Here is a 14,484-nt window from a genome sequence, read left to right on the forward strand (position 1 = left end):
AAAAAAGGAGTCGGTCGGTGGAAGAGGAAGAGGAACAGGAAGAGGAACAGGAAGAGGAAGAGGAACAGGAAGAGGAACAGGAAGAGGAGGATCTTACAACCAAATCGAACCTTCCGTCGCGAGGGGCGTGGCTTGGTGCCGGAAGCTGATGCAAACGGTCTCGTGTCCGCGCTTCGACCCACACGGACTCGCACCGACCCGCGTCCTCCTCCACAAGCCGCACAGGAAGCCCCGCTCGCCGGAGGAACCGGGAACAACATGTCGGAGGGGATGGCTAAAGACGCGGCGGAGCTCTCCGTGGGTAAGATCCGTGCCGTGGCTTAGCTTAGCCCGCTGTGGGTTAACGCGGTTAGCTTTAGCTTAGCTTCACGGGCGTCGCAGTGTATTGCATCAGTCCGGGCTGTTCGTTAGCGCGCCTGTCAATATTATTATTATTATTATTATTATTATTATTATTATTATAATTCTATTCAATTCAAAAATAGTCCAGAGCAGCACTTCCCTAATGTATTCAAACAATACGGGTTTCATGTAAGTTTTATGTCAAATAATAAAGCATCCCTCAAACTCATTTCCTCCACATGTCCGTGTATATAGGGGTGTACTGTATATGTATGAACCAACGTGTATATACAAGTACCTGTATACGTGTGTGTACGTGTGTGTACTCTTCTTCTATACATCATTTCATTTACAGATGAATTATATTACCTATTATATTAACTAGCAACATAATATAATCACCTAGACTGTCTCCTAGCTTGTCTCCTTGACTGTCTCCTAGCTCCTTGACTGTCTCCAGCTCATTGACTGTCTCCTAGCTCCTTGACTGTCTCCTAGCTCCTAGACTGTCTCCTTGCTTGTCTCCTTGACTGTCTCCAGCTCCTAGACTGTCTCCTAGCTCCTAGACTGTCTCCTAGCTTGTCTCCTTGACTGTCTCCTAGCTTGTCTCCTTGACTGTCTCCTAGCTTGTCTCCTTGACTGTCTCCTAGCTCCTTGACTGTCTCCTAGCTCCTTGACTGTCTCCTAGCTCCTAGACTGTCTCCTGCTCCTAGACTGTCTCCTAGCTCCTAGACTGTCTCCTAGCTCCTAGACTGTCTCCTAACTCCTAGACTGTCTCCTAGCTCCTTCACCGTCTCCTAGCTCCTTGACCGTCTCCTAGCTCCTTCACAGTCTCCTAGCTCCTTGACTGTCTCCTAGCTCCTTGACTGTCTCCTAGCTTGTCTCCTTGACTGTCTCCTAGCTCCTAGACTGTCTCCTAGCTTGTCTCCTTGACTGTCTCCTAGCTCCTAGACTGTCTCCAGCTCCTAGACTGTCTCCAGCTCCTTGACTGTCTCCTAGCTCCTAGACTGTCTCCTAGCTCCTTGACTGTCTCCTAGCTCCTTGACTGTCTCCTAGCTCCTAGACTGTCTCCTAGCTCCTTCACCGTCTCCTAGCTCCTTCACCGTCTCCTAGCTCCTTCACCGTCTCCTTCACCGTCTCCTAGCTCCTTCACCGTCTCCTAGCTCCTTGACTGTCTCCTAGCTCCTTGACTGTCTCCTAGCTTGTCTCCTTGACTGTCTCCAGCTCCTAGACTGTCTCCTAGCTTGTCTGCTTGACTGTCTCCTAGCTCCTAGACTGTCTCCTAGCTTGTCTCCTTGACTGTCTCCTAGCTCCTTGACTGTCTCCTAGCTCCTTGACTGTCTCCGAGCTTGTCTCCTTGACTGTCTCCAGCTCCTAGACTGTCTCCTAGCTTGTCTGCTTGACTGTCTCCTAGCTCCTAGACTGTCTCCTAGCTTGTCTGCTTGACTGTCTCCTAGCTCCTAGACTGTCTCCTAGCTTGTCTCCTTGACTGTCTCCTAGCTCCTTGACTGTCTCCTGGCTCAATGGTTCTCAACCTCATCCACGCCGGGATCCTCAGTTTGATCCATTTGATCATCTTCCGTCGGTGGATCCGATCTGATCAATTTTCTTATTGATTAGATCTGATCCAGTGGAGCCAGGACCCGAGCGGTGGTAACTGGACGTTCTCTAACGTCTTGGTAATGGGCCCCTGGAGGACCCCCGGGGGATCCCTGGTGGAGGTGATGGTAAAACTTTCCTCCTCCTCTTTTCCAGGAGAGCTCTACGTGTCGGACAAACACGGCAGCGACCAGGATGGAGACGGAACGGAGGGGAAGCCTTTCAAGACCCCCCTGAAGGTGCGTGGACGTCCCAGCCCGAGTCCAAAGCAACAGTCGCAACTCAGCCGGAGCTGTCCTCTACGCCTCTCAAAGCAGTGGGCATGTCGGCGCTTTTTGAGCGGCCGTTTCTAGGGAAACAGCGTTAAGTCTGAGTCACACACTGAATCACTTTATTCCACCAGGTGCATTGACAAAAATGGAGAGGATTGGTGCTTTTCTACAGATTATAAGTATATAGAAAAAAGCTTTATTTATTAAAAAACATTTTTATTTACTTTTATTTATTAATTATAATAATAATTATAATATAGTCAAATAAGATTTCTTGATAGAAAGTAAAGTAAAAATCATTTTTTGCTTTGATATGATCTTGTTGTAATGGTACAAGATTCAAGAGGTTTATTCGTCCTATACATATACATACATACTTTCATATATATGCAGTTAAATGTCAAGTACAGTGCTTTGAGTTCTGAGTAAAGTTCTTTATAAATAAAATGCACTATTATTATTATTAATAATAAAAAAATAGCCCAAGTTTGAGGGGAAAAAAATATATGTTGTTTATTATTATTATTATTATTATTATTATGATGGAGTTTTGCAGGGATATTATCGACGTATTATTGTTCTGGTTGTGCCCGTTGGGGTGTTTCCTGTTTGGGCTCCGTGCAACGCTGTTAACAGGGCCCCGCCCGAGAGAAATCAAAAGGAAAAGTGCTCTGATTTGTGAGGCCAGGCCTGTTTTTGTTTCAGTCTTTTCCCCAAAAAGTTCAAGTTGAAGTCATTGAGATTATTTGTCACATACATACACATACGGTCGTACATATATGCAGTGAAATGTCATGACACCCGGTGATTACGCACAAGCTCTATAAGCTTGAAAAATACTCGAATGTGCGTAATCGACACGCAGTGCTCGCGCAGGCAAAGGTGTCTTCCTCCCTTTGCGGGTGATGCCGTGATGATCCTGATAATAACGTTCTTCCTCATTCCTCAGGCGCTGTTGACGGCTGGAAAGGAGCCGTTTCCCACCGTCTACGTGGACTCGCAGAAGGAGGGCGAGGTAGCACACACCACTGACTGACAGCCCTTTAAATTCAATTTGCTTCGGACCGGAGTTGGGTGGATTTCCGGTCTTGCCGGTGCGGTCCCGTGTTTGAGCCCAAACCCGTTTTTATTTTTTTGTGAACCCGCTGAACCGGCATTTGTCATTGTGAGACGTTCTGGCAAATGACAAAGTAGCCGACATCAGCAGTCTGTGCCCACGGTGTCACGGCACTAAATCCAACTTGGATTGAATTATTAATATCAGCATGAGAATATGATTAACATATCATGTTTGTTTATAAACGGACTATGGAGCCACTCGTGTCTGACAGGACGTGTGCAATCTTAATTCATATTAATGACATGATGATATTAATATCAATGACATGATGATATTAATATTAATGTGCGATAACATTGTTGTCATGATAATATCATTTGAGAATGTTGGACAAATGGATCCTTCCATCCCTGGAAGGAAATGACTGTCAGTGTCAGAATAGGCAATAATGATAATAATAATAATAATAAAGTAATAAGAATTAAAAAAAATCAAAATTGCAATAAATGGGCAACATATAATAAACCTAAATCTTAACTAAAAGATTGGAAAAAATGGTAATATACAGTCGATGTAAAGATCAAAATAAAGCTAACAATAAAAGTTAATTTTACTGTGAAATTGTTTGCGTTTGATGAAAACACTTGTGTGGCTGAAGCTTTTCTTTTTTTATTGAAGCACGTCCCATGAAGTGGTGATTGTGAGATTGGTGTTGATGTGTTATTCTCAAGACTCAAGGCTGCGCGTGTGTCTCCCCCAGCGCTGGGCGGTGATTTCTAAAACGCAGATGAAGAACACCAGGAAAGCCTGGAACCGGGAACAGATGAAGAGCAGCGCCAAAGACAAGAAAGAGGTGAGTGGAGGAGGAGGAGGCAGGTGACTCAACCTGACCTTCTGTTCGTATGGAATGAAAGAGCAACAAACACATGACCCTGGGTGTAGAGGATAGTACACTGGCAGGGACCCAACCGACCATCGGAGCGCCCACTCGTGGTCGTCGGAGTGCATGTGTCTGTATTTCGCATCCCATAATATGTGGTTGAAAGTGGGAGAGCTGGGTCTCCTCCAGACAGACACAGGCGTTTGCTCGGATGGACATTTACAATTTTCCTACAGGGAGTTTAAAACATGCCGTGGGGGGTTAAAAACACAATCAGTGAATATGAAACTGGATTAGTGGATGTGGTGACGCCCAACGCTTTTATTTTTTATTATCTACGCAATTTATTTGCTTAGTAGTTGTGCAGTTCCAGCAAAAACGGCGACTTCCTGTCGTCGCGTGGCTCCAGGTGGGCGTGGCCGATGACAGAGGGGGGGGGGGGGGGGTTGTTGAGAGACGCTTTATTCATCCCCGGAGGGAAACTGTAGCGTCATAGCAGCTCACAGGAAAAATAGGCGATAATGATAATACTTTTACTATTAATAATAAGGCAATAGCAGCAAAATGGAGAAAAAATAATGGAAATACACAATAAACCTCAAGTGAAACATTTTTAAAATATACAATATACCTAACCATCAACACTTAAGTAAAACTAAATATGGAATATACAGTAAGTTTGTTGATAAACAATATATAAACCTTAAAGTTACTAAAGCAGTAAAAATGACCCTAAAAAATAAATGCTGTTCTTCTTGTGCATTAGAAATGAATGAGTCAGTCATTGTCGTTTGTCGGATTTAGTGTAAAACCGAGTGAACGGGCTGTCCTTCATGTCAAAACAAGCTACGCCTTTGTTCCGCCGCCTGCGCTTGGAGTCGCGGTGCCAAAATAGTTGACGGAGCAAAAAGCAGTTAGTGAAGAGAAACCAGGACCATTTGTTTTTCCCCAACCTTGACCTTGAATACAATTATGCACTTTTATAGGGACCTTAAAAAAAAAAAAAAAAAAAACTATTGTGTGTGGCTTAAAGTCAAAATAAAAATTGTAAATGAAAAATGGAATTGAGAGAACTGTCCTTTCAACACACTATTCCAGATCCATCTCAGGTCAGGTCTTGTTGAATTCTAAGGGTTTTAAAGGGGGCGGGGCTTTGGCTTCCACATTTGACCAAACCAAGTCCCATGGCGTGCGGGTCTTCACAGCGGCGTCGAGGTGTGTTTACGCTGTAAATGTAGCTCCACCTTGAAAGCGTCTTCTCTCGTGCCGTCCACAGACGGAGGACACGGAGAGGAGGGAGAAGAACCTGGAGGAGGCCAAGAAGATCACCATCGAGAAGGACCCCGCCCTCCCAGAGCCCACTACGGTCTGTCCGCCCACAGCCATGTTGAAGTACTCCACAGCCATGTTGAGATACTCCACAGCCATGTTGAGATACTCCACAACGCCGCGTGTGTGGTGAATCCCCCTGATATGTTGACATGTGTTTCCGTGACGACCGGATTTCTCTGCCGGAAAATATAGTAAACGCTTGGCCGAAAGCTGCGGCTCACCTGTAGGCAATTGCCGGTTGTTTTGACGTGTCTGGTGTTCATTTGGCTCCCCGGACTGTGGGGGCCAAATGAAATAATAGCAAATAAATAATAACAAAAATCAAAACCGATTAATCGCACGGCAATACTTGGCGACAGCGCGAGTGACGGTGTCCCAGGCAGGAGGTTAGGGTGGTTTGAGCGGTCGCTCACGGCGTTCCTCTGCCCGTCCCCAGGCCAAGATCCACCTCCTGGAGCCTCTGAGGGAGCGGAGGGTGACGGTGCTGGGCTGGGTCCACCGCCTCCGCCGACAGGGTCCGTCCTCCCTCAGTTCTTCCCTCCAGTAGAAAGCACAATGCAACAAACACAACCTGTCTGTCTGTTTGTCTGTCTGTCTGCACATCCCTGATGTGCAATTTTTTGGAATATGTGCAATACGCTTCATTACGCTGATTTCTATTTATGTTGTTTCTACCGAGGTATATATTTTTCTCACTGTTATATTGTTTGTGATGCTCACATTGATTCTTACTTGAGTGACTGCGACTCTTTATTTTCACTTTTTGCTGCTGTAACTGTGCACGTTCTCCCGTTGTGCGACTAATAAAGCTTTATCTTAACTTATCTTGTTTGTTTGTTTTAGGGAAGAACCTGCTCTTCATTGTGCTGAGGGATGGCACTGGCTTCCTCCAGTGTGTTCTCACTGATAAACTGGTAAATATGACCTGATCATTGGGATACTTTATTCGTTCCCGGTGGGAAATCCAAGAAGCAGCGATTCTCAAAGTCCCAACTGCAAAACAGTAGTTGATGGAGAAAGTTGGTCGTGTACAATAAACCTAACAAAACAATAAAGCTCTGGATCAAAGACATGAATCATGTCTGTGTTACTCGAGGTGTTAAAGTACATCTATTCATTTCAGCTTGTTGTGAATTTCAAAGTATGAAATGATTGAGTTGAGCTTGGTTATTTACACTTGTATTCCTGGAGAGTGTGGTTAGACGCCTCATTGTCTATATTTAATGAAATTACTATTTTTTTGTTATTATTTCTATGTATTCATTGTATCATTTACCATTTGTTATCATTGGTATTATTTCAGTATATATTATAGCAACATTTCACCTCATCTCTTGAATGTGCGTCTTCATTTTTAACGGTTAATGCAACAAAACGAACGATTGTAATTATGAGATCATGTGAAAGTTTGGGCTTTTCACCGTTGGTTGTGTTGTTGCGTTCCCAGTGCCAGTGCTACAACGCCATGGTCCTCTCCACGGAGAGCACGGTGGCGCTGTACGGAACGGTCAAGCCCGTACCAGAGGGGAAGCAGGTGAGCGTCTCCGTGGCAACCCTCACCTGGCTCTTATGGTCTGGTGGCTGGGTGCCGCATGGGAAAATGTGATTTCTTAACTAGAAGTTGTGATTTTAAAAGGTTGTGTGGTGGCGTAAAGACATGCGACAGTCCTGAGTGGAATACTAGCGTTCTGTATAGTACACCAGCGAGTGTGTACGGTTACAGAAGCGGTCTGGTCTCCTACCACCAGATCAACATTTTGTCAGGGATGATGTGCAGCCACTTGGCTCTGGAGGTGGTCGTCATAATGTATATTACCCTGCTTATTACAAGGCCAGTTATGAAATAAAATAATACATTGTGACGGGATATTGATCTGAAAGTATTTTTATTTGATTCAACGCGTATGTCGTTTCATAACTAGTTTGTCTAGTTGAAGAAAAATAGTTCCAACGCCGTCGAAAACACTGCAACAACGCAGTAAAGTATTCAGCTACAAAAATGAAGAAAAAAAAAAAGATTTACTGTTGTTCATGTGAAACCGGACGTTTGCACATTGAGCTCTTCAGGTCTTCCGTTGTAGATCCTGTGGAACGCCACAAGATGGCACGAGCATTATCATGTGGTCGGTGTGAAACCCGGTAACCAGCGCACGATCCTTATGGACAGATTGTCGTCCATTGCTCTGGAATAACTGACCTCCAACGGTTGCCTCAATCGACCCATCGGAATCAAGTTTTCCGTGGTGGATTGGGTCTTCAATTTGGCTGCGTTTCCTTCCCTCTGCCACCAGGCGCCGGGCGGCCACGAGCTGCACTGTGACTTCTGGGAGCTGATCGGCCTGGCGCCGGCGGGCGGGGCCGACAACCTGCTGAACGAGGAGTCGGACGTGGACGTGCAGCTCAACAACCGGCACATGATGATCCGAGGGGAGAACGTCTCCAAGGTCCTGAGGGTCCGCTCCACGGTCACCCAGTGCTTCAGGGACCACTTGTTCAGCCGGGGATACTGCGAGGTAGGTGGACTAGGACGTAGGTGGTTGGACTAGGACGTAGTTCGTCGGGCTAGGACGTAGGTCGTCGGGCTAGGATGTCGGTAGGTGGATTACGACGTAGCTCGTCGAACTATGACGTAGCTCGTCGAACTAGGACGTAGGTGGACTTGGACATAGGTAGGTGGGCTAGAACGTATGTAGGTGGGCTAGGACGTAGGTGGGTGGGCTAGGACGTAGGACCGGGAGGAGGGCGGTAGGACCGGGGAGGTACTCTGGGCTCACGGTTGATACAGTCACCATATCTTCAACAAAGGCCCTCTCCCCCTCCCTCCCCCGCCCCAGGTCACCCCTCCCACCTTGGTGCAGACCCAGGTGGAGGGCGGCTCCACCCTGTTCAACTTCAACTACTTCGGGGAGCAGGCCTACCTGACCCAGTCGTCCCAGCTCTACCTGGAGACCTGCATCCCAGCGCTGGGGGACACCTTCTCCATCTCCCAGTCCTACCGGGCTGAGCAGTCCAGAACCAGGAGACACCTGTCTGAGTACGAAGCTCCCGTTGGATGCGGATAGACCTACACGTCTGTCTGTCTGTCTGTCTCTGCATACGTATATACCGTATGTATCTACCGCGTCTCTCTGTGGTACACAGGTACACTCACATCGAGGCGGAGTGTCCCTTCATAACGTTTGAGGAGCTGCTGAGCCGCCTGGAGGAGCTGGTGTGTGACGTGGTGGACCGGGTGCTGCGCTCCCCTGCCGCTGAGCTGCTCTACCACATCAACCCTGTACGGGCACGCCGCCGCCACCGCCCCTCACCAGGACATTTACATTTTGTCATTTATCAGGCGCTTTTATACAAAGCGACTTACAAGGGAGAATAACATTCAAGCTACATTGCGACAGGGACATTAGAGCAACAATAAATACTGCTAGGTAGTGCTAAGTAAGGACGCTCTCTTACGGCCGAGAGCCCACCCTCCTTAACCCATCATTAACCGCTATCCCGCAATATTAAAATATTAGGTCACTGTCCCCTGAATAATAATAATAATAATAATAATAAATGACGGCCTTATTTTATCAGACTTTGGACAAATTATGACGAAAAATAAGATGAATCACGACTATTTTTAAATGCACAGCTGGAGCCGTGAGGCTGCTGCCCCGTTCCTCCAAATGAAACAGCTGCAAACTGTAAAATTAAGTTAACACACACATATAAAAAAAAAAAAATTCTGTGTGGCCGTGATATTTTATTCGCGGGTTATGATCTCAGCCCCGCGCTGACGTGCCGTGGTCGCCCCCATGAAAGACGTTGATTTTAAGTCGTTTTTCTTTTGCCGTGCAACAAACTTTTTTATTATTATTTATTTTATTTTTTTGAATGATTATTGCTTCTTTTTGGTTGAGCCGACGGTGTTAACCGCTGTGAATGATCATTGTCGCTTTATTATCAACTTCCCTCAAGGTAACGTGTGATGAGCAGGGTAATGGGCGACCAGACGGTCATCAACGCCAAACAACCTCCGTGGCAGTGATACCAGACCTGGTCGCCCTGGCGGGGGTTGTTGTGCGGGAATGACCGGACGTTGCCTCGTCTCAATTACAAACAGGGTTGTTGTTGTTGTTGTTATTTTTGCGCTTTTGACAAGAGTACGTTTGCTGTACCTTGGGTGTGATTTTCAGGACTTCAAGCCTCCCAAGAGACCCTTCAAGAGGATGAACTACACTGAAGCCATCGACTGGCTCAAGGAGCACGACATCAAGAAGGACGACGGCACCTACTACCAGTTTGGAGAGGTCTGTCTGTCTGTCTGTCTGTCTCTGTGTGTGTGTGTGTGTGTGTGTGTGTGTGTGTGTGTGTGTGTGTGTGTGTGTGTGTGTGTGTGTGTGTGTGTGTGTGTGTTTTAAAGATGACGTGTCGGTACCATTTATTTGACACCGCGCGGCTACAGAAAGTAGCTGCAAACCACAAAAGGCACGGCAGCAGAAGCTGAGCAGCATCCAGTGCACTGCAGCCGGGTTCTCCGCCCGGTGGTGCGAACGCGCGGCACCGCCGGCTGAGGCTGACGTGGGTATGTTGTCCGGCTGCCGTGGTTGATGAGCGACAGCTGTGTATCACGCGGGGTCTCATAGTATGAAAACGCTGGATGGAGGTCACGGTTCAGCTTAACCATTTTACGGGCATAACAATGGTATTTTGTGGAAAAGTTCGTTCCGGTGCAGAAATGTCATATTTAAATGTGTTTGTAGCTATGGCGGTGTCTACTTTAAACTGAAAATGGCTTGCGTGACTTTCAAACAGTGAAGTATTGAGATCTATAATACAAGTGATATCACAATTGTCAATCGATTCATGAATTCAAATGATGGAATTGAACATAATTGAATGATTCAACCCTTGAAATAAATGCAATATTACACATCTCTTGTAAATGAAAGAGAAAGTACCAGACACACCATAACAGAACTGTAATCTTTGTTTGTTTATTTTATGACGGGACGTGTTTCGAGGGGTTTTGGATCTCTGATGTTGTAATGTGACCTCTGCTTAACCTTGGATCATGAAGGGTTAATAACCGCTTCGGGGTCACGTGTGCTGAACAACACTTTGGCTTCGTGCACCTTTGCAAACCTCTTACTTCCTGTTTCCTTCAACCTCATCACTGATACTGGTGTCAAGGTCAGGAGGTTCAGTACTCCACCCTCACCTCTAGGTGGAGCCCCAGGCGGCGCTGTACTGGATGCTGTGTGTGTGTGTGTGTGTGTGTGTGTGTGTGTGTGTGTGTGTGTGTGTGTGTGTGTGTGTGTGTGTGTGTGTGTGTGTGTGTGTGTGTGTGTGTGTGTGTGTGTGTGTGTGTGTGTGGACACACAATGAAAACCAATAAAGCTTAAAATGAACCTAAAAATAAAACGAATGAATTGATCAACACAAAATGAGACGTTGTCAATATGTAATAAACCTAAAGAACAAACAATGTAATGAAATGTTGGGAGTCTAATGAAAGATGCAGATGTTGAAATATAAGCTGTATATGTGAAGATAACCTTCAAATAGAAAAATGTTCACACTGGTGTGTTACACATATATACTCCCCTCCCTCTCTCCTGTCTCACCCCGCCTGTCTCGCCCCCCCAGGACATCCCCGAGGCCCCGGAGCGTCTGATGACGGACGCCATCGATGAGACCATCCTGCTCTGCCGCTTCCCCGCGGAGATCAAGTCCTTCTACATGCAGCGCTGCCCCGACGACCGCCGGCTCACCGAATCCGTAGGCCCCTGACCGCCTGTCTGTTCCGCTGCCTGTCTGTCCCACCGACACGTCTCGCCGCCTGTCCTCACTCTGCCTGTCTTCCCGCCCCGTTTCAGGTGGACGTCCTGATGCCCAACGTGGGGGAGATCGTGGGCGGCTCCATGCGTATCTGGGACGCTGAGGAGCTTCTGGAGGGATACAAGAGGGAGGGCATCGACCCCACGCCCTACTACTGGTACACCGACCAGGTAGGAAGTACACATGATACTGGCAGTACTACTGGTACACCGACCAGGTAGGAAGTACACATGATACTGGCAGTACTACTGGTACACCGACCAGGTAGGAAGTACACATGATACTGGCAGTACTACTGGTACACCGACCAGGTAGGAAGTACACATGATACTGGCAGTACTACTGGTACACCCACCAGGTAGGAAGTACACATGGTACTGGCAGTACTACTGGTACACCCACCAGGTAGGAAGTACACATGGTACTGGCAGTACTACTGGTACACCCACCGGGTAGGAAGTACACATGGTACTGGCAGTACTACTGGTTGTATACAGGTTAGGGTTGGTTATGGATATGGGTATCCAGGTGTTGACGGTAACCGTGGCGACGTGTGTGTTTCCTTGCAGAGGAGGTTTGGCTCCTGCCCCCACGGGGGGTACGGCCTGGGGCTGGAGCGCTTCCTCACCTGGCTGCTCAACAGACACCACATCAGAGACGTGTGTCTGTACCCACGCTTCATCCAGCGCTGCAGACCCTGAGTGCACACACACACACACACACTCTATTAGTTCATACACTGATGCTGTAATTACACCTATACACACACTGACAAGAGAAACACACAACTGTAGAACACACTCATACACACAAATTGAAACATACGCTGACTGACACACACACACACACACACACCGCAGGAAATGAAAGATTAAAAATGTTCATCCATTCATCAAATCGTGTGGAAGTACACATTATGAACAACACACACACACTCTGTCCTGAAACACACACACTCCTCCACCAGTCCAACCTTCTGTCTTTATACTGGAACCAGCCCAGCTCCCAGTTCTCTGCTGGTTTTTCTGTCAAAACACAAATAGTAAACGATAACGAAAATAGCAAGAAATGAAGAAGTGATTTCCAGCGCGTTGGCGTTTTGAAAGGCGTGGGTGAAACCACGTCAGCGAGCAGCGGTTCACACCATCGGGCTCTGACAACGATGTTTTGTTCGCTGTTTGTTTTGTTTTTGTTTTGTCATCGCCTTGAGTCTCCGGCCCCTCGGCCCCCGACGCCAATACCCTCAAAGTGAAGCGAGGCGGCTTGCTGTGGAACCGGCGTCGGCCATTTTGAGCCTGGCTTTGCTCCTCCGCGTCGAGTCCAAATGGCGTCGCCCAGCTACATCAGCTGTTCTGCCGGTGCCTCCGGGTGTCAGGCTGTGTCTTTGTGACTGCGCCCCCGGCGTGGAACGGACCAGGTGGGATGAAGAGGGGGCGCAGAGCTGCTCGGGGCGCCTCCTCGCCGACCTCCTCCCGGGATGAAAGTCAAATAAATAATAATCAGTTCAACGTTGTGTGGGTGTCGCCGCCGCTCGCTTTCCCTCCGTTCACCACTTGTTCTGCTGCAAAGCTCTGCCAATAAACGCTGTTGATGTGCCGCTGTGCTCTGTGGCTCTTTTGTATTTCAAGTGAAAGTACTTTTTGTTATTTTTTAACTCAAGTATCTGTACTTAAATATATAAATGCATTCAATGGTGAAGCAGTTTGCCACCAGTGGAGGGCGCGACGATGGTTCCCTGTGGCCTTCGTTTACACGGGGAGACACATTGACTCTGAAAAACTGAAAAATGTAAAAGCTACAGTTAAAAACTAATGTCAACGAGTGTGAGGATGACCTAAAAGTGAAAATAATTCCCGACATTGTCTCTCTATCCCGAAGGCCGCCCGTCATGAACGCCCAAAACAAAAATAAACACTTCCCACCCGGTGTGAAGTGGCGCTCTGGGGAGGGCGTGGTCGTTGTACACAGCTCTTTCAGGGGAGCCTTGGGGTGAAAGATAAGGGGGTGTGTGTGTCTGTGTGTGGGTGTGAGAGATAACATGTTGTTCGGTTAAGAGGGCGGGGCTTCTCCACCTCCCTGAACACACACCTGTGCAGTAACGAGGCTCGTGCTTGTGTTTATTCTGAGGACGCCGTCTATCTCTTTGGGCAAAGTGGGTGTTGACGAGATATGTTTTGGAATGAGATTAAAACTCAACTGAGCGTCCGCTCTCATACACAGAACAAATACAAAACAAGGAAATGCAAAGTCCAAGTCATTTTTTAATTCATCATTCATTCATAAACCTCCACATTAACAAACAACTCTCTGACCAAAGGAATTTTGCAGGCTCGTTACTAAAAAATAAATTATTTTACTTTGACTTTATTAAGTTATATATATATATATATATATATATATTAAAAAAGCTGCCCAGAAAAGCCCTGCGTGACGTTTTCATGCCTCGTTTGATTCTACTCTGCTGATGACATCACCTCCGCCGCCTGGTTGTGTAATTTACGTCATATTCAATGGTGCATTCAAGTCACATGGGAATTATGGGCTTCCTCGTTAGTCGGACCCGTCACTCCGTGGAGCGGTCTCCGTCTCCACGTTTCTATCCGTGACAGCGCCTCACATCCCATCCAGACAACGACGGGACACGGAAGCTGTATCATCTCGAAGTTGTCGTCGTGACCGTCTACAAATAGTCCGTAAAGAAAGCAAAATTAAAGCTATAACAAAAAACCATCCGTTCCACAGCCGCCACACGACGGGAACAGGCGGCGGCTCCACCTCGTACCGATCGCGCACCGCTGCGTGGTTGGAGTCGTGTCGCTGCGTCGTTCACGGACTCGAACGACGCAACGAAGGGCGAGGCGTGTTTCCCACTCCCCGCCCGCGACTCGAACGCCGCACGGGCCAAGCGCTGCGTTCCCGCGAAGCAGAGAACTCGGACAAAAGGGACGTCCTGCTCGTGGCGCGGGCGGGCGGAGTCCCGAGTAGAGCAGAGTAGAGACGGGCAGAGCAGAGTAGAGACGGGTAGAGCAGAGTAGAGACGGGTAGAGTAGAGTAGAGACGGGCAGAGCAGAGTAGAGACGGGTAGAGCAGAGTAGAGACGGGTAGAGTAGAGTAGAGACGGGCAGAGCAGAGTAGAGACGGGTAGAGTAGAGTAGAGACGGGCAGAGCAGAGTAGA

General features: G+C 47.5%; 1 protein-coding gene across 1 annotated transcript; it reads left to right on the forward strand.

Moving 5' to 3' along the window:
* Positions 1–146: 146 nt before the first annotated feature.
* Positions 147–12,903, forward strand: nars1 (asparaginyl-tRNA synthetase 1). The gene is made up of 15 exons (XM_080017470.1): positions 147–301; positions 2,098–2,180; positions 3,163–3,228; positions 4,034–4,126; positions 5,430–5,519; positions 5,922–6,000; positions 6,329–6,399; positions 6,933–7,019; positions 7,777–7,998; positions 8,320–8,519; positions 8,627–8,762; positions 9,664–9,777; positions 11,117–11,248; positions 11,347–11,478; positions 11,878–12,903. Exons 1-15 carry the CDS (start codon positions 259–261, stop codon positions 12,007–12,009), a joined length of 1,680 nt encoding a protein of 559 aa, XP_079873596.1. The 5' UTR covers positions 147–258; the 3' UTR covers positions 12,010–12,903.
* The last annotated feature ends 1,581 nt before the right edge of the window (positions 12,904–14,484 follow it).

Source organism: Zeus faber (genome assembly GCF_960531495.2).
Source record: "Zeus faber genome assembly, chromosome: 17".
In the NCBI taxonomy this organism is placed as follows: Eukaryota; Metazoa; Chordata; class Actinopteri; order Zeiformes; family Zeidae; genus Zeus; species Zeus faber.

Bases quoted from the DNA above. Each gene is read 5' to 3' on its own strand.
- nars1 (XM_080017470.1), top strand. From the start codon at position 259: ATGTCGGAGGGGATGGCTAAAGACGCGGCGGAGCTCTCCGTGG. The intron at 4,127-5,429 runs GTGAGTGGAGGA...TGCCGTCCACAG, and splicing joins GCGCCAAAGACAAGAAAGAG to ACGGAGGACACGGAGAGGAG. The intron at 7,020-7,776 runs GTGAGCGTCTCC...CTCTGCCACCAG, and splicing joins CCGTACCAGAGGGGAAGCAG to GCGCCGGGCGGCCACGAGCT.